Raw genomic sequence first — 23,000 nt, forward strand, 5'->3', positions numbered from 1 at the left:
TTGGTTATTATTCGATCAGACACGTCGTGAGCTCTTTTGGTCCTCACTTCAGATTCTCTCGACCGTTCTGCTTACAGTCATTTGGCTTTGGAGATTAAAGCCCTGTTGGTTGGTAGGGGTTTGATAAGATATAATCTCTACTCGCGAAAAAAGAAAAGAAAGACAAGATATATGCTCCCACCGTTCCTAAATATAAGTCTTTTTTTTGATAACCCTAAATATAAGTCTTTTTAGACATTCCAACGAACTACATATGGAGCAAAACGAGTAAATCTATACTCTAAAATATATCTACATACATCCGTATGTTGTATTCCATTTAAAATGTCTAAAAAAACTTATATTTAGGAATGGAAGGAGTAATTCTCATGTACCGAGGAAATCTTTGCCTCTTGATTGTAACTCTAAAATTATGGAATAAAATCCCTTTCTCCTCGCAAAAAAAGGAAAAAGAAAGTCAATGCACAAAGTTTTATTTTACAGTTTGACTAATTCACATCTAGATGTTTTTTAAGGATGTCACATCTAAGTTCCTACAAATATATAATGCAGCAACAAAAAAAAAATTAAGACAAAAAAAAATCACGAACAGAATATACATAAGCTTAGATATGACATAATTATGTCACATCTAGATGTGTCCTAGACTTTATTTTAGATAAAAAATAGCACGAATAGAAGAGACCAACGAGGCACCGAATGAACCAAACCAACCACCTCTTTTCCCACGGCGGCCCCACCCCTCTCCCCCTCCGGTCAGTCTCCGTCCTTCCAGAAGGCCGCCGGAGTAGACGCGCTCCGGCCACTCCCCCTCAGATCCCGCCGCCGCGCCCCAGCCCCCATTGCCGCGGGGTTGCACCGGTAAGCCGTGGCCCGCCCTGCATATTTACACCCCCGTGCTACGTACATGGGAGGATCGCGGATTCGTTTCCACGGGAGCCCGTCGAGGCGACGACCGAGGTCGGTCAGCGGCACCGAATGCGCGCCGCGCCGTCGCCCAGCGCAGCCCCTCGTGGTCGCCGTCGCCGTCGTTTACCGTGTACCACTTGGTGGTGATTAGGGAAGGCCCGAGAATCGCTGTGGAGCCGCGGGGAATCCGCCGCGGCGACGCGCTGCTGGGATTGGATTCGTTTCCTGCCTTTTGGCTTCGTTCCTTGCTTTTTACTGGGTCACTCGGAGGGGGGTTGCGTCAGCCCTTGTAGTCGTTGATTCACAGTTGCCGGCTGTTGCTTGTTTTGAATTCTCAATTGATGCTCCCAGGTTTCGTGCGCTGGATTTGTTGGGACTGGTACCTAAAGCCAATAATGTACAGTCCCCCCAACTTGGGACCATAACTGATTTTGCACTCTATATGGTCATTAAGGATGCTAATGGAACAGTCCCAAGCAGAGAAACCCAGCAGAGGACATCAATCATTCCATGTTTCAGTGTACAGGATTCCATTATGAACCAATTTCTAGTTCGTGTAAAAATGTAAACTGTTAAAAACATTTGCTAAGAAAATATTTAAAAATAGCATGTGGTCTGATAACATGCCCAATAGCATGTTCTTCATTGTCAACCAAAGAGGAGGTTACCACTTACCAGTATCCATACTTCAAAATTTCATGGAATTTACCCTAAATGGCCTTTTGTTTTTACGTCGTGTTACTATGTTATTATATCTAGCTATTAATTTGTTCCACCCTTTCTTTCAAAATCATGCTTATTATTTATAGTTGACTGGTACTTCATTATCCTGCAGGACTTGCTTTTATCATATGACCGGCAACATGTTTCCTCAGTGATATCCAGGCATGATTTGGGTATTGTTCATAATGCAGTTGGCTTCACATGGCACCCGAGATGACGAAGGGACACAGCTGGTGCCCCTTTGTGACCAGGAAGCAACGTCAGATTCGCAGGAGATATTTTCGCAATCTGACACCGCAGGAAGCTCCACCGAGTATCTGGGCTCATGTGAAATCAAGCCATTGATTGTTGAGGATGAAAACCACAATATCGATGCGGATGAAGATACCCATCTTGTCATTCAAGACTTTCCACAATGCCGGATTTGCCTTGATAATGAAGGTCCACAGTCCACACTACACTATGACCTGAAATACCCTTTTCTTATATCTTTTATATACCTTGTTATATTTTATATTAAATCACTGTTTACCATGTCGCATTTCTGCTGCAAGCAGGTGATGACTTAATTGCGCCATGCAATTGCAAGGGCACACAAAAGTATGTCCATAGGTCCTGTCTTGATAACTGGAGATCAACAAAGGTATTGATTCACGAGCATTTTATCATTTACATTGCACTTGTAGAGTGTAGAGTTGACGCTCAAGTGCTCAATCATCCTGAAATCCACCCAAACCACCTGACATGCTAACACTCATTATCGTTACATTATTCTCATTCTGACCTAGTTTCTTTGTTACACATCACCCAGGAAGGTTTTGCATTTTCACATTGCACTGAGTGTCGGGCAGCATTCTTACTTCGTGCAAATGTTCCTCCAGATCGATGGTGGTTAAGGCTCAAGTTTCAACTTCTGGTTGCTAGAGATCACACATTGATCTTTTTCATTGTACAACTGGTAAGATGTTCACACCTTGCATAGTCTAGTGCCATGAACTAATTTTCTTACACAGTTGATTGTTTTGTTACCAAGTTGATTTATTTTCTTTTTGCCTGATAGGTTGTTGTTTTATTGGGTATGCTGGTATACAGATTTTATGGAGATGAGCTGCAAGAAATGTTTGGCTATGAACAGCATCCTTATGCTTTTTATGCATTGGCAAGTAAGTTCAATTTTCATAGTGATGTCTACTATCCTTGCACATGTTACAAAATATCTTTGTCTATGATTCAAGAAATTTCTTGAATTGCCATTTACCTAACATGTCGAATGAGAACTAGATAACTTATGCCATTTATTAGTACTGGATTTCTTCCTATTCAGTGCTCTCAATATGGTTTGGCTACTTCTTTAAAATAAGCCACTCATTATTTGCATCTTCCATTTTTAATTTTGTGGCCAGTATTAAGATATATGGTGTTCAAATGGTCTTATGCTTGCCTGATATGTATTTCTGTATCTATGAGGATATAGATCATCATTGTGTAATTTATGGTCCCAGCAACACCTTTGGTCCTTTGAGTTCAAACAAAACATACATAGTACTCCCTCTGTAAACTTTTATAAGACATTTTAGGTCAGTAAACTAGTGACCTAAAACGTCTTATACAAATTTACAGAGGGAGTACATTTCATATAGGATGAGGCATGGTTATCTAAGCGTGGTTTGTACTTTGGGCAAGCATGGAAATACCTGTCATATGGATTTCTTTTCATAGTTCAGATGATCGTCTAAACTACTCAAATTGTAGACAATCATGTCTGATAGAGATAAGTCTACACGCTCAATGGGAGCTACAATAACTCATGCTTGTAAATTGGTGGGCATATGTAAATTGTAAAGACAATACAGGCTAGATGAGAATGTAATGACATTTGTCTATCTGCTGTCGGCATTTAGCATAGCATTTGTGATTGTACAAGTATTAGCATCATCTGTGCCGTGTCTGAAGCACTTGCTCAGATTTTTTTCCTAAATGTTTATAATATTTTCTCAAACTGCAGTACTGGCTGTTATTTTGGTTGGTTTGCTATATGGATTCTTCATAGCTATAATATGTGGACAGAGGATCACCGAACGGCACTACCATGTTCTTGCAAAGCAAGAGTTAACCAAGGTTTGTTACAGAAAGAAAAACAGAAACATCAAGTTTGTTGATTGATCTCCATCCCAAGAAGTGCATTTTCTGATTAATAAACTGTTTCTGTAACTGATTAATGAATTATTAGTTGTGCCACCAAGTACTCTAGTGACCAACAGTCTGATATGTTGGGAAAATCTGAATGCCAGTTTCAACATAGAGTGTCCCAATTGGTTCTGTATCTTGCATGATCCCAGTGGGCTATACTAGAGCATGAAGTCCCTGTGAGATGATTTTTTTGGGTGTTTCTTGTTAGTTACACGTGCCTTTGTTTTTTTTCCTTATCCTGGCAAACAATAGCTTCTCAGTATTACAACTTTTAAATTTGTAGCACCTTCTCTTTCTCACGATAAACTTATGCTAAAAGATTTGCTCATACTGTGATGTTCTTCTTATGGCAGGAGTATATCGTAGAGGATCTTGAAGGAGCTGATCCAGTGGCAGACCTTGATCCTAGCCATGTCACGGAGCTGAGGACGCTGGGACTCTATTGAGCATAGCCGCATATAGCATCAGGTTGGCAGTTTAAGTTGCTGTTGATTTACAGCATTCTCTTAGTTGTTATGGGTGCACTCTCTACTTGTCTAGAAATCACTCTCTACAGCTTGTAGAAGTATATGTAACGGCTCGTACAAAAAACTGCAAGAAACATCCCCTTCCACGGTTCAAATTTCATAATGGCCATTCCATTATCACGCCAAAAATGCCCCCTTTTCTCTATCATTTCGTAAGCAGCTAGTACCGGGTTTCCATATCCCTTCCAGACCGCAAGGCTTCCGGAAATCCTGTGCTCTGGTCGCTCTGTGCTGCGTCGTCGTGTAATTTCATTTGGGCTGAGCTGGGTGATTCCTCCAATCAAATGGCAACGCCACTCTATGCATGGATCCCATCCATCCATCTCTCCTTTTTCTTTTGTCCCTAAGGTTCTGATCCCTCTCTCTAGATCTTTCTGGTATCCCCTCGGTTTATTCCTCGCGCTCACTTTTTCGATTGGCGCCTGTCATCGCCCCTATTTTGCCCGGCCGCTGCTGCAAAGCTCCATGGGCGAAGGAAAATTCTGCTGCACCATTGCTGTGCTGGAGGCCGGCCAGCACAGCCATCACAGGCGAGACATGTCACCGTCTCCCCGGCCCACCATTTCTTCAATTTAGAAGAAGGGTCAGTACATGCTTTAAGTGATCATGTTCAGGTCGGTTCTAAAGTGATCTATTGCCGTCACGCGTGGGCATTCTGTTGTTCTTGTTGGTCTTTCGTGCTTGACCAACGAGTGATATCTAAGGTTTTCACTGTTTTGTACTGCTACCATGTGGTTTTGCCCAGCTGCATCGGGCGTCCAAGAAATGAGATGCTCTAGCAAAGACCACTCCTACCCCCCCTTTTTTTTTTTTGGTTTGAGCGGTACTCCTAGCTGTACCATGTGCTGTGTACTAGCCAGGCATTATTTTTGTGTCCGTATTACAACTAAACTCGGCTGATGACAAAGGGCCCAGTAGCTCGCGTGTGGGCGGCGTATGGGGCTCCCGTAACGCCATCTCGGCGGTACGCGGAAGGAAGCTGGGCCCATTTTCTGGGCCTCTCCCCTTAGGAGTTTACACCTAAAATGGGCCCAGTGGCTCGTGCGTGCGGCCTATTGGGCTTTGATAACGCCAGCCCGGCTCTCTGGTTCCGCAAGAAACTAGGGTTAAAGGGCACCACTATATAACCCGCCACATGCCCTCCCCTTCCAGCACCACAAGCCGCCGCCGCGACGGGGCGAGGCCGCAAGATGTGTTTCCTCGCTCGCCGCCGCCTCGTTTCTTCTTCCCCGAGTTTCCCCTCGCGTTTCGATCAAATATTCGATCTTTCTTTGTTTTGGGGGCCTGTGATGTGAACAATTTGTCCGTACCATCTGACATCTCTGATGATCCACATTTGCTAATGTATCTCTGAGGTCCCCCTTCTGGTTCTTCCCCATCTGGTTTTGGTTTCGATTTGAATTTTTTTACCTATCGATCTCTGTTTTTGCTGTCGCTCAGCCATGGGAAAGGCAACAAATTAGAGTCTCTGATGCGCTAAACCCCATAGCGACTTCGGTGCTGTACGTTGCCCAGAGCGACCCCGGCGATAGTTATCATGCGTGCGCCGTCTTCTCGTACGGCGTGCGCATCCCTGTCCCCCACATCTCCCGACGTTCGTACGAATGAATGATTCTTGTTAGAACTTCCGAGGCAAACAAATTAGAGTCTCTGATGCGCTTCTGTAGCGACTTCGGTGCTATACTTTGCCGAGAGCGATTTTGGAACGTGGTATCATGCGTTCGGCGGCTCACGTCCGGCTCGCGCATCCCTTTGTTCCACACTTTTTAGCTTTGCTTTTTTAACCACAAAAACAGAAAAATTGTTGGCTATGGATTCTTTGATTTTTTTTGTTGTGCTTTCCCTGTTTACTTGCCCTTTTTGTGCTTGTGTTTGGAATCAGTCCAATATGAAGACATAGGGTTAACTCCAGGACCGCATGGCAACAATGAAAATGAGTGGACCAACACAAATGTTTGCATTATCTTCAAAAAGGAAAAGATTAAGGGGACTTCAATTCAAACGAAAGCAGTGTTAAGTTCATTACAGACCCTTGATACAGTTCAAATACCACAACATCAGCAGCCTGGAAAATCTATTGCAGGCAGCAGCACATCATCAAACTGAAATGCAACCGAATTAGAATCTGTGCCAGAATGGTTGAATGTTCTGGTTTTCTTCAGTTTAATGTGCGCTGGAGTGGGCAGAGTCCTTTCGTCCATGAGGCAATCTAGTAGTTCTAGTAGTAGTAGAAACAATGCAAGCCAAAGCTTGCCAAACTAGTTTGACAAGCAAGTTTCATTAGAGAGCAGGCAACTATTGGTTATACATGGTAGCAGTTTACTATGAGAAACCACCTCTTTCTATATCATATCATGTACACTGTACATGCTGAGGATCAAATGCCTGTAGCAAAAAGGAAACAGCTTGAACTGCCTTTTCCCCGAATTAGAGGCATCAGAGAATATGGAAGGTGAAATATCACATTTTTCATCACGATATGTACAAACATTCTAAGGCTGGAGCTACTCCAGAGACTGCTGGAGCTTAGCCACCCACGAAACAACGCTATCAATCACGAGTTTGCTTCTTTCATAGTTGCCTCACAATCTACCATTTTGGGGGCCTGTGATGTCAACAATTTGTCCGTACCATCTGACATCTCTGATGATCCACATTTGCTAATGTATCTCTGAGGCCCCCCTCCTTGTTCTTTCTCGTCTGGTTTTGGTTTCGATCTTGAATTTTTACCTATCGATCTCTGTTTTTGTGCTGTCGCGCGCCCATGGAAAGGCAACAAATTAGAGTCTCTGATGCGCTTAACTCTGTAGCAACTTCGGTGCTGTATGTTGCCCAGAGCAACCCCGGGGATAGTTATCAAGCTTGCGCAGTCTTCCCGTACGGCATGCGCTAAACTCTGTAGCGACTTCGGTGCTGTACGTTGCCAAGAGCGAGCTGGGAACGGGTTTTCATGTCCTGTCTCGCGTATGACGTACTCGAACTCTTTTTCCCACACTTTTAATTCAGATCGGTTCTCATGTTTTATGATACCAGATTTTTTAAGATATACAAGAACAACACTCTCTGACGATTGTTATCAGTATGCGATCTACTAACGATCCTTGCTGCAAAGAACCTGGGAAGCATTGACAATCAGTGAATGAACAAGATGATGAAGGAAACATTTTTCAGATAAAAAATGCTTACACATAAACGAAACCAGTGTGACTACAGACAGGCTCTTCATAAAAGAGCGTTGTTACAGGGACGACATTGTTTAGCCGATTGTTGGATGATGCAACGGATCCAACCATGCATGAGTATGTCGTCCAAAAATCATGCAGAGTATCGTCCGTGTAGTAGTTCCGATCATAAAATCTGTGGTAGCCAGTAAAGCACATGAGAAACTGAAGTTGCATCTGGACTCCTGGGGGCCTGCATGGACGACAATTTTCGTTTGAGAGCAGCCACCAATTGTCTTTTGGCCAAGCTATATCTAGTTAGTGGTGTATCATGGGATGATAACCATAAAAACATAAAGATGGTCAGGCGTCCAGAAACCACCTGGTTCATCCTTCCCACTGCTGCATCAGCCAAATGTTTAAATTTTATGGGACTTGATAATATCTTATCATAAGCCTGAGCTGGTGGTAACCAGAATAAGAGGCAGAGAATATTGAAGGTGAAATATTATCTCTTTACCAACTTAATATGATGTATCACAGACATTTTTCTTCCGATAGTATATCCCAGACATGCAGGCTCACTTTTGGCTGGAGCTTCTCCAAAAATGCCTGGAGCACGGAAACCTTTTATCTTTCATCCCTCGGGCATCAAACCATTTATCTTTGGGGACATCTCTAATGAACCATGTTTGCTAATGTATCTCTGAGGCGCCTTGTGTTTCTTTCCCATCTGATTTTGCTTTTGATCTTTATCTTCCATCGCCGTAGTCCATTTATATCTTTGATTTAAAAATGGAAGGAAGGCAACAAACTAGAGTCTCTGATGTGCTAAACTCAATAGTGACTTCGGTGATATAGGTTGCCGAGAATGACCCTGGCGATAGTTATCATGCATGATCCGGCTTCTCGCACGGCCTGTGCATCCCTATCCCGTACACCTTCTTCAGTATGACTTCGAGGCAACAAATTAGAGTCTTTGACATGCTAAACTCCCACGTCGCGGAGAGCGATTTTTGAACAAGTTTTCATGTGTGCGCCATTACGGTCTACACATCCCTCTGTCCCATGCTTTTTTTATCGGGAAAACGCAAGAAGGGCTTGCATTTCATTGCTTTGGAAAGGAGGGAAGTCTCGGTTACAATCCTCCTAGGAGAGAATTACAGTGTCTGGGGGCATATCAGTGCACGTCCCAGGTTTGCGGCAAGATGGCATGAAGCCCTAGGGCGCCGACTTTGGCCTAGAGGGCGGCCTCATCTTTGATCTTCGTGAGCAGGTCGGACGTTGAGGGTTGACCTCTGTTGAAGACGCAATCGTTGCGGTGCTTCCATATCATCCATGGGACGAGGAGGGTCACGGAGGCGAGGCCCTTGCGCATGGGCATTGGGGTGTCATGTTGCGCCGTGCGCCACCAATCATTGAGGGAGATCTCTCGGTCTGACGGGGTGCAGGGGAGTCTGAGCCAGTGCAGGAAGTCGTGCCAGGTCTGCCTGGCGAATGGGCAGGCGAGGGTGAGGTGGTGCATGGACTCGGGGGCCTGGTCGCAGAGGAGGCATCGTGCGGGGTGCTGCAGGCCGCGGCTGGCGAGGTTGTCGGCTGTCCAGCACCGGTCCAGGTGGGCGAGCTAGTGGAAGAAACGGACGCGCAGGGGTGCCAGTTCTTCCAGGTGAGTTTCCATGCGTCGCAGCCCATGGAACTATTGAAGGTGGCGAGGTAGGCCGATTTGGCGGAGTAGACACCGCTTGTGTTCCACTTCCAGATGAGGCGGTCTGGCTCGTCGGAGAGGGTCGTGGCGTTGATGGCCTGCCAGATCTGTAGGTATTGTTCGATCTCGTGTATGCCAATCGTGCCGTGTATGTACCGTGCCCATTGGTTGGCCTGGAGTCCATTTGCAACGGTCCTGAGCTTGCGGCGACGCTTGGGAATGCAGGCGTAGAGGAGCGGCACGATCTCGCAAACAGAACGCCCGCCAATCCATCGATCTTCCTAGAACAGGGCCTCCGTGCCGTTCCCGAGTTGCATGGTGGTAGATGCGAAGAAGAAGGCACGCTCCTCGGCGGTGAACTGCAGGTCGAGGCCGGCCCATGCTCTGGTGCTGTCCGTATGGCTGAACCACAACCAGCGGGTGCGGAGCGCGAGGCTGGTACGGCCAAGGTCGTGCACGCCGAGTTTGTCCCATGCTTTTACCTTCTTTTACCCAAATATATGAAAAATTGTTTCATTTGGGTCCCCCTTTTTAGGGACATTCCTGCTTACAAGGCCTTTTCTTTATAACAGTACTCCCTCCATCCCATAATGTAAGACGTTTTTTGACACTACACTAGAGTCAAAAAAACGTCTTAGATTATGGGACGGAGGGAGTAATAATTAAATAAGAAAATTATTCACCCTAATTTTTTAAATAATTTTTATTCACATATGCACTGGTGCCTTTGGGCCACCGAAGAACAACAATCCAATATTCAAGTATGTTGTACTAACTAATGCAATCATAAATAGTGTTATCTTAATCAAGAGAGGTGCTTTAACCTTATATCGGACAAAAGCATTATTAGATGATGTATCTTATTATGGAACTAGTATGGGATCCTACTATGCACAAAACGATCCTCGAAGAACTCTGGATGTACATACTACCTAATAGCTCAATGTCTAACCCTTAGAAGGTAACTTAGGCTTTACTCCGTCTGTTTCAAAATATTGAAGTTCTAGGTTTGTCCTAAGTCAAACTTCTTTAAGTTTGACCATGTATATACAAAAATAGATTGACATCTACAACATCAAATAAACATAGTATGAACATATATTTTATGATGAATGTAATGAGACTAATTTTGTGTTGTATATGTTATATTTTTTGTCAGACTTGGTCAAACTTAAAGATCTTTGACTTAGGACAAACTAGAACTCAATTTTTTTTGGGAACGGAGGGTGTAGAAACTGTTTTTTGGGCTACCAAAAGGTTGAATATACCTTTGACTTAATTAATATGGTTAACTGGATATATGCCACTACAATTTTGGTCAACTGAAAACGCCATTACAATTTTACACTTTGGGGATATGCCAATACAATTCGTCCACCCTGCTCTATATAGAGGATGGAATAATTGTAATGTCATTTTTCCAAAGTGCAAAGCTGTAATCGCATTTTTACAATTCACCAAAGTTGCCATGGTATATATCCAGTTAATCCTTATTATTATCCTCTAGAGTCTATAGCACAATGTACCACAGTACTACTCTTGATTCACATACATATTTTGGATAATCTGCTTGTTGGTTCCCAGAATTAGAGGCATCAGAGAACTAAAGGGGAAATGATATCTCTTTTTCAACTTGATCCAGAAACAAGAAAACATGGTTATTTTCATCAATGCAACAATAGTATAATTTTGATAACATTTTAGGTTCAGTTCTTTTTGGCTGGAGCTTCTCCAGAAATGATTGTAAGATGTGTTTCTTGGCTTGCTTCCTTCTCTTCCATGAGCTTCCTCCCGAGTATTGATATAACTTTGGGGCCTGGGGTGTGAATAATTTGTCCGTAGCATATATCTTTGATGAAACCATGAGTTGGTTTTGAAATCTTATGGGTTTCAGCTCTAGCCTACCCCAACTTGTTTGGGACTAAATGCTTAGTTGTTGTTGTTGTTGTTGTTGTTGTTGTTGTATTCACATTTGCTAATGTATGTCTGAGGTCTGATGTGTTTCTTATCTGTTTTGGTTTTCATTTTGCCACACATTCGTTTTATTGCCGTAGTTGATCTCTGTTTCTGCTGCATTTATCCCTGTAGCGACTTCAGCGCTGTATGTTGCTGACAGCGAGCCCGGTTGATAGTTATCAGTTATCATGCATGCGCCATCTTTTCGTATGGCCTCTGCATTCCTATCTCCGACACCTCCTGCAGTATGAATCTAAGAACTGCGAGGCAGCAAATTAGAGTCTCAGATGCGCTAAATTCTGTAGCGCCTTCGGTGAGTCGAGAACAAGTTATTGCCCTATCTCATATCCCTTGGACCTTGTTTATCCAAAACTATTGGGACATGGAAGAGCAACAATCCAATCTTCCTGTATGGAACTAATGGAGGGATCAATAGTGATGCTTTAAGCTTGTGTCCTGCAAAAACATTATCTGACAACGTATTTCAGTATGGAATCAGCAAAGAAATTGGGATGCATACTACTATACTAGTACAAGAATTCAGGTCCAATCCTTTGCATATCCATGGCCGCGTTGCTGTCTGCATGCAAACACTGGAAATGAGCGACTGATGAAAATAAATTTCTGCATTGTTCTTTCCGTGTAAAAAGATGAAGGAAACTTATACCATAGAAGCTAATTTTGGGACTACCAAATGGTTGAATATACCTGGGACTTTAGCAATATCTTCTAACTATTGGCTCACATACATATTGAGGATCATCCACCTGTTGCAAACTGCAAACAACTTTAAAGGTTGGTTCCCAGAATTAGATGCATAAGAGAATATTAAAGGTGAATTATGAGCTCGACTTGATCCAGAAACAAGAAAACACGGTTATTTGCATCAATCCAACAGTAGTATGATTTCTCAAACATTTTTGTGACATAGTTTTCTTGATCGAAAAATGAGCAGATATGAAGTACTTAACACCTCTCAAAAGCTTCAGCTATTGCAAGCCTTCTCATCTGAGTTCTCGAGGCCTTGAAGATCAAGCAGACAAGTGGTCTAGAGTAGAAAAACCAACCAGCAGTTCAGCTACCCTAACCCAGTAGTTAGACTGCCTTGCCTTGTCATTTTGTTTCAGATCTTTGCCGCAATTGTAGGCTGCAGTCTGCAGAACTGTCATCCTGTAGATACCTGGTCATCTTGTTTCCTACCTGAACCTCCAATGGTCCTACTATTCTCTCTTAATTGATTAAGCTGAACTCCTGTCACTATTCTTAATACAAAAAGGAAAAAGTAATTAGTTGATGTTGATTATTGAGACAACTGAGTTGCGATGCAAAGTCACGCGAAGTAAGGAGTTTGAACTTCAAAATTACAATCTTGCCCATATGAGTTGTCTTACCTGAATCAAACTTTCTATTTTCATTGCCTCCTTTTGAAGCCAAGAATATATGCTCCATCTTTTTGTATGCTTATAGACATAGACTTCTTGCATATATCTTTCTGAAAGTAACAGAATATATGGGGAGATATTACTTTGTCCACTAACCAAGCATCTCCCTCTTAGCAGTTAACTTCTAACCAGTTTGTTTGGTGGTCTAATTATTGGTGCTCCATTAGTTTGTCTTCTTTTTTATTTTCCACCTCCCATAAATTTCTTTGATTTCCCAAATGACATCCTCCAGATTTTTGTATATCCCAGGTATTGGTATTTTTTATACCAATTTCCCTCGAAGTAAATACGATATCTGTATTTGCTTGAGACAACATGAAATTGGAGTTTAAATTCTTTTCTGTAGACAATTCATTCTTCCAGCCTACTGCTGGTAATGGATCAATAATGATTATTCTCCTAGGTTGGCAACCAGGACACCAGAGTGAAAGTGACATTGGAATTTATGCTGGTTGGGGTGCAAAAGAATGCACAACACTCCCGTTGATGCACCAAGCTTCACGTTTTGGAGGGGCACCTCTTGCTCTTGGTGTCCTTATTCGTGTATTCCTGTACAAGTGTGAGTTACGTGCAATAGCTTGTGGCCCTTTACAGAGTAGGATGCCCCTTGGCGCTGTGACAAAAGCAAGGCCAGACTTGTTCTTGGCTCTGTATGTTGTGGGGGTTCTCTGACTGTAGGGTCTACCGGTGGAGGTTGTCCCATGGGCCAACTAAAGTTGGGTCCCTGGGAAGATGGACCTCTCCTTGGGCCATAAGGGGGGTTTCTTCCCTCCGAGGCCACCAAGGGATCTTCTTGGAGGTGGTGGGTGAGTCTCTTCTATCACCCCTCTGTGGGAAATACCAGGGACCTATTAGAGGCGTAAGGAGGTGACCTGCTGTGGATCATCCTCACCTCATTATTTGCATAAGACTTCTTGAAAACAGTACATCCTCATGCATGCATGACCATGTGAGGTTATCATCCTCGAACTCCTGAAGTGTGGAGATGGTTTGACAATGTAAAAATGTTCTTTCGATGTGTCCTCTCCAGGCTACTGTTACTATGTCCTAACTGTTACCTTCTGTCTTAGAAAAATGGCAAGTACATGAACAAAGGTCCCCACTTTTCATCTAACAAGGCAATATGATCACACTATGAGTGCCAGTTCTTGCTTGCTAACCGTTTTTAAAACTCTTGACCATTAACAGTAGCCATCCTGACAGTGACCTGAAATATCTGATGACGTGTATATGAAGGTTATTCGATGTTGCGAGTGGTAGACATCACGTACATGTTCTCTTGATTCACTCTTTTTTTTGTGATGCAAATAATTGCCTGCAATACTTGTATACAGTCTGATGGCAGCAACTCAAACATTGATATGAGTAGTCTTCCTAACATTAGGCATGTCATCATATTGCAGTTCACGACCCTACAAATTCTTTACTTTTTACTTTTTTATGAACAAAAATGTAAGAGAGCGTAGCTTGGTAATCTGAGTTATGAGTCATGAGTCATCAGCTGCAACACTTTCCAACAAATGGGAACGCATCAAATTGAGAATTTGATAGAACACATCCAAAAGGTGTGAGACAGCTGACCCCCTCATCAGCTGCAGCTATTTCCAGTGACACTGTGTCATGGTCATGGGTCGGTGCCATGATTGTGTCTAGAGAAGTCATCTAATGTCATCTGATGACCGAGCATATCATTTCCCTGTGATCCAACACAAGGCACTATCTTCTGGACAGCTGTTTAAGTATGGGCATAGTTGGTGAAGCTACCAAAAATGTGTTGGGGTGATAGTTCAGGAATCAGTTCTGTCCCAAGCCTGTTTACCACAAATTCATCTCTTGAAAGTCTGAATTGCCCTCATGATTAAGTTGTGGGGAGATTACTAGCACCAGTTACACCGCCTCATCACCTGTGGACCTCTCCCCCGTTGTGACAGTTTTATCCATCTAGTATATCATAGTACAAAGTTTCATGGCTAAGTAAACCAAGAGAATAATTAACTTACTGAAAACTGAAATGCCTAGAGATTATGTAAGCTAAAGCATACCATACTTGAAATTATATTTGTGAGTTAACCTCCAATATTTTTTTCCAGGTAAACGGCAATGATGAAATGGGGAAACCAGCCTATTTCAGCATAACTTGGAAGACTGTTGTTGCATGAATATTATCACACTTTCATCACGAGGAATGAAAAATGGGCCTTTATGTGGCGCATAAGTGTATATTTTCAAAAGGAAAACAGGTCGTTCCTTTCTAGCCACCAAATAGAATTCATGTTTCTTTTTTGTTTCATGTAGGGTAGTTTGCTCTCAAAATAGGAGAATAAGGTGAGTTGCCTCCCACACATTCTCAACAGAGAGGTTGCAGAAATGCTAGGATGCTGTGCTGAATGTACTTTTTTTTTGTTAGATAGATTTCTTTCCTTTCCTTTTCCAGGTTCGTAATAAAATGTAACATTTAAAGTTGGAAATATGTTCTCTATTGTGCATATGTTGCAACTCTGCTTGGCCATGCTTCATCCGTTGATTATTTGCATCAAATTGATGAACCAATTGATATCCTTGAAGGTGTACACAAGTTTGTACGCCTAGCATCCCTGTTCAGAAAATGAAGTAGAGATTTATGTCGTATTGCTTGAACTGTCTGCACCATCATAATTTGCATTGCACATGCTGCTCTTGTACTGGAGGATCTTTTTAATCGTTTCTTCCATTTCTATTTTTCTATGATTGCTAGTACCTTGGGACTTGTGATGCGCTACTGAAATCAAGGACACGCACGTATGGCAGTATGTGCCTTGCTGCTGAACTGTTAATAATGCAACAAACACCTGAAGGTGGCGATCATTAGCAAACCAGCATGTGCAAGGGCAGTCAAGGTTCTAAATTTCTAGTGTATGGTTTAAATGTCCTGGATTTTTGGAAGTTCTTGCGAGTGATACTATTATAGTTTCAGCATTATTAAATATCATGATGTCAAGCGAAACTGATCTTCTTTGCGCACGAAGCTCTATGCTAAGTGTGAATGACCCTATAGCATTGCGTGAACTTGATCATCATGCCCTTCCAGTCTTTGTTTTCTAATTGTTTTGCTCTCACCATATATACATTGCATGAACTGGATTTTTAAAGAGAGAGACAGAGAGCATCCATGAATTGTTGAGCATATTTTTTTCTTGGATTTTGTTTGGTAATGGGGCCCTTAGGAGTCCATCAACCCAGGGTTCAAAATCTGCGTTCATGAGGGGTTACAAAAATATCTTTGCAAAGAAGAATGTTAGGCCTTGTTTGAATTGAGTTTAATTTCTGTGTGCTCCCCGTCATTTAGCTACCTTATCTATTTTTCTTGGTTGGGTGAGTGGAGAAGCAACACACTTTTTTAATAATGCGAGGAGCAACACAATTTTTTACTACTACCTCCGTCTCGGTGAATAAGTCATTCACGTAGTTCTAGGTCGACAATTTAACTATCTAAATATGTATTATACGTGATAAAAAATATATATTTAGAAACTATATCCGTGTAGAAATCTTGTGATATATTTTTCATGACATATACCACATATTTAATGCCTTAAATTGATGACCTAGAACTACGTGAATGACTTATTCACCTGGACGGAGGTAGTACTAGTAGTGTCTCATATTTGGTCAACCTCACAGCCTTGCCATAGGGTTCCTTGACTTAGTTGCACTTGACAAATTAATTATGTGGGTTCTTCCATCAACACGTGTGCACTGCGAAGCAATAGTAAAACCATTTTAATGCAAGATGGGGGTAACACACAAGCAACCATGTGTGCTCAATTTGGCAATTAAACATGGCCTAATTATTGGCATTTATTTCTGATGTCCTAAATTACTAGTTGCTGGATGGGACGATATGAATGGTGGCGCACGACGATGACGGCGACCTTCCTGGAAGCAAGGAATCCCAGTAGGCACTAGGCAGTTAGTTGTCCAGTGAGTGGCAAGGAGTCCCATTGGAACTCTCCTTGGTTAGGTGAGAAGTCGTCTCTATATTTGGATGTTAATAAATAAATATGCATGCAGTGGGCTGCTGTTTGTTGCATGCCTGACAAGCAACTATCAGACGCTTCTAAGTGAGGAAAAGGCTACCTAAATCAAGTTTGGTCGGCGGCTCAGCTGTTCTCCAGTTGAATTTCTGTTGAATGAAGCTAATTGTTGCCGTGGAATGAACTGGTTTTGAAAGTTCTATATTTCTAGTGCATGGGTGAAGGGAACTGGTTTTTTGAAAGTTCTTGCTAACAGAACTACTCCCTCCGTTCGGAAATAAGTGTCGTGGTTTGAGTTCAAATTTGAACTACAACCATGTTATTTCCGAACGAGGGAGTACTTTAGTTTTAGCATTATTAAATTTAATGTCAGGTGAAACTGGCCCTCTTTCCATGCAGAGCTATATTGGTAAGTGTGGCATTGGATGAACTTGATCCTGATGCCCTGCCAGTCTTTGCTTTCTATTTTTCTTTTTGCTCTCACCATATGCATTGCATGAACCTGATTTTTAGATATATATATATAATATAAAGAGAGAGAGAGAGAGAGAGAGAGAGAGAGAGAGAGAGAGCATCCGTGAATTGTTGAGCATATATTATTTATTGAATTTTGTTTGGTAAAGGGGGCCTCAGGAGTCCATCAAAGCTATCCTGGGTTCAGAATTTGTGTTCACCAGAGATAACAAAAATATCTTTGCAAAAGAAGAGTTAGTCCCTGCTTGGATCGAGTGCAATTTTTGTGTGCTACCTTGTATAGTACTCCCTCCGTCCCATAATACAAACGTTTTTTGACACTACGCTAGTATCAAAAAACATCTTACATTTTGGGACGGAGGGAGCATTTTCTTGGTTGGGTGATAGGGGAAGCAACACATGTTTTTTCAGTTTCTTATAGTTGGTCAACCGCACAGCCTCACCATAGAGTTCCTTGACCTTATTGCACTAGAAAAAAATATAATTATGTGGGTTCTATGATCAACACATGCACATCAATTGAAAAAAAAACTATTTTAATGCAAGATGAGGGTAGCAACAGCCAAGAACACAAGCAACCATGTGTGTTTAATTCGGCAACTAACCATGGCCTATTTTTGTGTGATATTTATTTCTGATGGCCTGAATTACTAGTTGCTGGATGGAGCGCCGATGTGGATGGTGGCGCACCACGACGAACGGCGATGTTCCAGTAGGCAGTCAGTTGCAAGGAGTCCCGTTCGGACTCTACATGATTAGGTGAGAAGTCATCCCTACATTTGGATGTTAATTAATAAATGTGCATGCCACTGCTGTTATGAAAACTAGATGATACCCCGCGCGTTGCTGCGGGAAGTGTAGTGCGAAAAATTTGATGGATTAGACAAATGAATTATAAATAATTTGGATATACTTGTTAACCATATGGTCTCTTGACTAAAGTAAAACAATTTGATTAGATTGAATTGAACAATGCACGACCGGATAGAAAAATAGAAATATTTCCTCTTTTCCTTCTAATAATGTATATTTAAAAACACAAAATGCAAAGCAAATAATGTAATTGCTTAGTAAGGAACCTTCATTGTTCTGATCTTCAAACTAAGGAAGCATACGAAATGTAGTATGTGAGACAAAAGAATAGTTCACAAAGATGGAGCACACATCAATGGTCGTCCTGAATCCTTCACTTCGCTAACCAACTAACCTGCACACTCATGTATTGTACTGAGAACCACCTGAGAATCACACCACGGAATAAATTACTCAAATCAGCAAAAGTATGACAAAAAACACACAACTAAAGGAAGATCTTATTATCACGTGAGTATGATGACATGGCTAGCAAGATGTCCTCATTTGTGTATGCCTATCAAAATCTCTGTAAATAGATAACATATCGAATAATAATTTGATCGAGACATGCTACCTCTTGGAACATAGCAAACAACCAAAATGTATCTCGGCATGCTGGGAGAAGGTTATAACTTTTTATCTCATCCAAGTACACAAATATAGATTACTATCCTTGCTAAAGAAGAAGATAAGATAAGAATGTAGATCACTAAAAATATAGATGTACAGTTACGTAGTAGAGTTCAGAAAATGATGTGACATATTCCAACATATCAATTTAGGCACATGAATCATATGGTATGTTCCCACAATGGCGACATAACTTGTGCCCTCGGGAGTAGGTAATTTCACGCTTATGCTGGTAAAATGTTTTCAATAATTAAAAGTCATTTCAGGTTAACACATTTTCTTAAGTTTAGTTACATTGCATGATATCAAGATGGATTATACACCAAACTGATTCGGTTCAGCAACTTAAGCTTGAATTTGTCAAACTTAAGCTAAAGAAGAAGATAAGGAAGCATACTGAATTATGTAGACTTTGATCTGGCCTCTCAAGCTCCAAAACAACGGCACCCGTATATGGCTGACCCAGCCACCACTCTCTGTCAGATTCAGCCATCACGCAGTATCAATGATGGGCATAACTGAAACAGTGTCCGACTATAATTGTTGAACAATACAGAAGGAGATGCATATACATGGAAGCTATTTCAATTATACAGAGATGTATACATTCAGCATACAACTATGTTCCCAAATAAAATGTGTGTTGAATGAAAAAGAAGATTATGGACGTTATACCATCAAAGAAGATCTGTGCAAGGTAATTTCTTTAGATGTCTTCTTTAGCGATGCACAAATAATACAATCTCTGCAATAACTAATGCAATCCTGCTAAAGAAATGTAGGTACAGGAGTTACCTTCAGTGGATGGTAGCATTGATCGTCTTCTTCAAAGGGATCTAGTAACATGATTGTAGCAATCTGCTAGAGCAAATCAAAACAGTATAGTGAATCTGCAACTTGGAAGTTATTTTTTTGGGATCTCGGGTGTACCTTGATATACTCTTGACTGGCAGTATCTCTTCTCGTCAGCATATCGTGGTGAAGTTGTCTTAGAAAACCTTTACACAACAGCTTTCCTCCCAACCAGGCCAAGGCTACCGCCGGTTGCTGGTGCTGCTGGCTGCAGGGCGTGGTGATCGATTTAGTGGATGGAGATGGTAGGACGGGGGAGAGAAGGCCACGGATTCTGTAGCCAAGGAGAAGAGGACGGATCTGATGGCACGGGTAAGCGAAGCGGTGGATGTGCAAGGGCTGGGGCGGGAGGTTGGGAAGGGTATTAATGGTGAGAAGACATGGTAGGTCAGGGGAGAGGAGGAGCCAAATTAAGGTATCGATGCATTGTCTCCATTAATGGACATTAGAGAAGGTGAAGAGGAAGAGGAGCAGCCGTGTAGAAGAAAGGACGCAGAGGAGGCGCTACAGAAGGAAGTGGTACCATCATGCGGGGAACCCTGATGGATACGGTCTGCCAACGTCCAACCCAGCCCATTCGAACTCTTTGCTGAGAAATCGCTTCGTACAGCCGCCACAAGTCCAGCCGAAGAAAAATTGAATATATTTATTCAGACCTGAGGAGGTGGGCCTAAGTGGGACTGCATGAGGTGTGACGTGGCTAGATGTGAATGGATGATGACGTGTCTATGCTGCATGTTGAGATAAATCAAGTAGTGGGGGTGAACTTCTTAAGTATATAGGATGACGCAAGCTGCTATCAGGCGCTTCTAAGTGAGGAAAAAGCCACCTAAATTATGTCTGGTCGGCGGAGCCGACGTTCTCCGGTTGAATTTCTGTTGAGTGACACTGGTTGTTGCTGTGTCCAGGCTTTGCCAAACTAGGAAACTAGGAAATACCTTGACGTATCAGAGAGATGGAAAACAACATCCACCAGTGCACCACTGACACGCATTGGCCCTGGCTGTATCCCACATACCATTTTTCACCAGCATTATGTTTGTACCTTCTCTTTTTGTGTGTGTTGGTACTCTAAATCTCATCAAAATTGCAATCTGGTAGGTATGATCTTCACCAGTTAGCCAGTTTAGTCACTGCATTGTGAGCACCTGGAGGCTTCTCTCTAATATTGCTTTAAAGCACTGTAGCTTAACAGCCGCCCCTTGCAATTACATGCACTCCATCTGCTTAATAATGCAGACAGAGAGAGACAGGAGCGCTCAATGGAATCAACTGGTGGTAGTTAGTTAGTGTTCCACTAATGACATTGCAAACAAGACTTGTCTTCCTAAGCATTTTTTGTGATTCCTAGCTCAGATGAGCAAGAGAAGGTATCATTTGCCTCCTTTCTTGCAAGAATTTGTTAAGAATGCAAAAGGGTAAAAGGTTTACGGAAAGGCTTGGGGGTGCAAGGATCCCATCAAGGGCGGGAAAGTGCATTTTTACAATCTGATGGCGACGCTTTAATCCTCCCTTCTGAAGCAAGGCAATTGCTGCTTTACCAGACTGTCAAATGGAGGCTAGCTAACTGCATTAAGCAAATGGCAGTCACATCACATCCATCAGATGCCTGGAAGCTTCAAGCTCTCAAAAAGGGCTGGTTAATTGTGCCAATTAGCGCTAAACAACACGCAACCACCTTCATCGTCGAGCCGGGAGAAACCCCCTCCGTGTTCCGAACGGGGCCTAACCTTTTCACATTCAGAAAGATCGCCGAGAAAAGGTAATTTTTATGCCCTTAGCTACACAATAATGTGAAAGTCCCCCTCTGTAAATCCTGGCTTGGACTTTACATCCAGGCATCCAGCCAGTCAGCACATTCTCATTGGCTGTGGAGGGAGAACAGTCAGTCCCTGTTGGCTTGCTGTTCCAGGAAAAACCGTATCCCTGCCTTTCACCTTCCATGAATGCACATTGCAAGCATTCCCATGGCAATGCAACAGCCTGCTTTTGACAACTTTGATTGCTCCCCCTAGAACATTACAAAACCCTGGCCTTCACTACAGATACAGTGACCATGACAGGCTCTTTCACCGTCCATTGTGGCAATAATGCCCGCCTTTTTTGCATCTCGTTTTCTTGGCACGGCGTGTGAAAACATTATACTCCCTCCGTCCCACAATATAAGTTCATTTTTCAAGCTATAACGATCTTATATTGTGGGAAGGAGGGAGTACTACTAGTGTGAAAAAAAATGAGGGTAAGAACTAGCAATGTGCATAAGTGGAGAGGTGTAGGGCTGCTTTACAGAACAAGGGCAGTGTTCGTTCGTGTGTGTGTGTGTGTGTGTGTGTGTGTGTGTGTGGGTGCACCTAGCAACAAAAGCGAAGAGGAAATGTGTGTGACTGTGTTCAATTATTTGGTTTTATCTTTTCCATTTGCAGAAAAGGTATTCCAAGAACAACATTAAAGCCGGGCTGCCACGCATATTTCCCTGTGGTTGATGGCTACCTCCAACAATGGAAATGGAAGGGAAGGCAGACAAGTGTAATCAGATTCTCGCCAATTGTCTATGCAATTCTCAGGTAAGAAAAGAACCAGATGGTCCAAGATTTCGAATTTTCAATACTCAGCGCTTTATGCTCTTCGAGGAAATGTCCTCGAAAATTCATGGCAATTCGGCATCCGGTCCGGCTACACGTTAGAACTGAAGACGATGCTTGTTTAGCAAAAGCATGGTTCATAATCATACCAGGTTCTTCAAGAACTTGTTTCATGGACAGTTCATGTTCCAATGCCAACCTTAAGAAAAGAAAAAAAATGAAATCTGGGATCTGTGGCAATCCACCCGATGTTGACCCGCACGCGTTCGGCGATGTGATTCTACTGAAATACCTGATCCAAGAAACACATTTCCACTTGCATTTGCATCCTGCACAGATTTATAAAAAATGCTAGTAAATCAATTTCTTCCAGTTAGCAATGACTGAATCTGATCTGGGGCTCCATGCACCTTGCACTGTGCAACTACTGATGGAGCAATGTGGCTGAACATGAGCACAGCAGCCTTTGTCCCACCGACCACATGGGCTTAAGGAACACAGAAAGCAGGTTAGTGCATGCATTAGCCCATATGCAGCTGCTCATAACCACTATTCAATTGAGCACAAGTACAAACCCGCCGAGGTTAGTTTAAGAGGGGCAGATCCTTAGTCTTGGTTTCTGCAAGAAGGAATCAAAAGAACACTTGTTTAATTTCTGTGCGCGATAGATCGTGTTTGTGATGCCCACCATGCTTTTGATAAGATCCGAATTACATATCAACTGTTAAGAAATTCTCATCTTTGGTGTGAAATAGTCTTTGGCCGCATTTAGCGTGCTTCGAATGATAAAATTCCGCTCTTTATTCTCTGGAGAATTGTTTAGTGTGGCCTTTGTTCCAATATGGTCCTGCTTTTTATTCACCTTAAGATCTGAATTATACATCTCAACTGTTACGAAATTCTCTTCTTTGATGTGAAATAGTCTTTGGCCACATTTAGCGTGTTTCAAATGATAAAATTCTGTTCTTTATTCTCTGGAGA

At 42.4% G+C, this 23,000-nt stretch overlaps 1 protein-coding gene, 1 long non-coding RNA gene and 2 other non-coding genes across 4 annotated transcripts; 3 read left to right on the forward strand and 1 right to left on the reverse strand.

The window, feature by feature from the left end:
• Positions 1-697: 697 nt before the first annotated feature.
• LOC123132069 (uncharacterized) lies at positions 698-15,596 on the forward strand. The gene is made up of 8 exons (XM_044551825.1): positions 698-861; positions 1,745-2,073; positions 2,190-2,275; positions 2,444-2,590; positions 2,693-2,795; positions 3,638-3,750; positions 4,176-4,290; positions 14,704-15,596. Exons 2-7 carry the CDS (start codon positions 1,797-1,799, stop codon positions 4,266-4,268), a joined length of 819 nt encoding a protein of 272 aa, XP_044407760.1. The 5' UTR covers positions 698-861; positions 1,745-1,796; the 3' UTR covers positions 4,269-4,290; positions 14,704-15,596.
• On the forward strand, positions 5,631-5,708 carry LOC123132865 (small nucleolar RNA snoR117). Its single transcript, XR_006465092.1, has one exon. It is a non-coding gene; the product is annotated as a small nucleolar RNA snoR117 (small nucleolar RNA).
• Positions 6,952-7,029, forward strand: LOC123132864 (small nucleolar RNA snoR117). Its single transcript, XR_006465091.1, has one exon. It is a non-coding gene; the product is annotated as a small nucleolar RNA snoR117 (small nucleolar RNA).
• Positions 15,597-18,087: 2,491 nt separating the features above from the next.
• Positions 18,088-20,032, reverse strand: LOC123130298 (uncharacterized). Its single transcript, XR_006463797.1, has 4 exons — positions 19,516-20,032; positions 19,381-19,443; positions 18,983-19,061; positions 18,088-18,338 (listed from the first exon to the last, which is right to left on the reverse strand). It is a non-coding gene; the product is annotated as an uncharacterized lncRNA (long non-coding RNA).
• Between the last annotated feature and the right edge of the window lie 2,968 nt (positions 20,033-23,000).

Source organism: Triticum aestivum, chromosome 6A, assembly GCF_018294505.1.
Source record: "Triticum aestivum cultivar Chinese Spring chromosome 6A, IWGSC CS RefSeq v2.1, whole genome shotgun sequence".
Taxonomy (NCBI): Eukaryota; Viridiplantae; Streptophyta; class Magnoliopsida; order Poales; family Poaceae; genus Triticum; species Triticum aestivum.

Bases quoted from the DNA above. Each gene is read 5' to 3' on its own strand.
- LOC123132069 (XM_044551825.1), top strand. From the start codon at position 1,797: ATGATTTGGGTATTGTTCATAATGCAGTTGGCTTCACATGGCACCCGA. The intron at 2,074-2,189 runs GTCCACAGTCCA...TGCTGCAAGCAG, and splicing joins GATTTGCCTTGATAATGAAG to GTGATGACTTAATTGCGCCA. The intron at 3,751-4,175 runs GTTTGTTACAGA...TTCTTATGGCAG, and splicing joins CAAAGCAAGAGTTAACCAAG to GAGTATATCGTAGAGGATCT.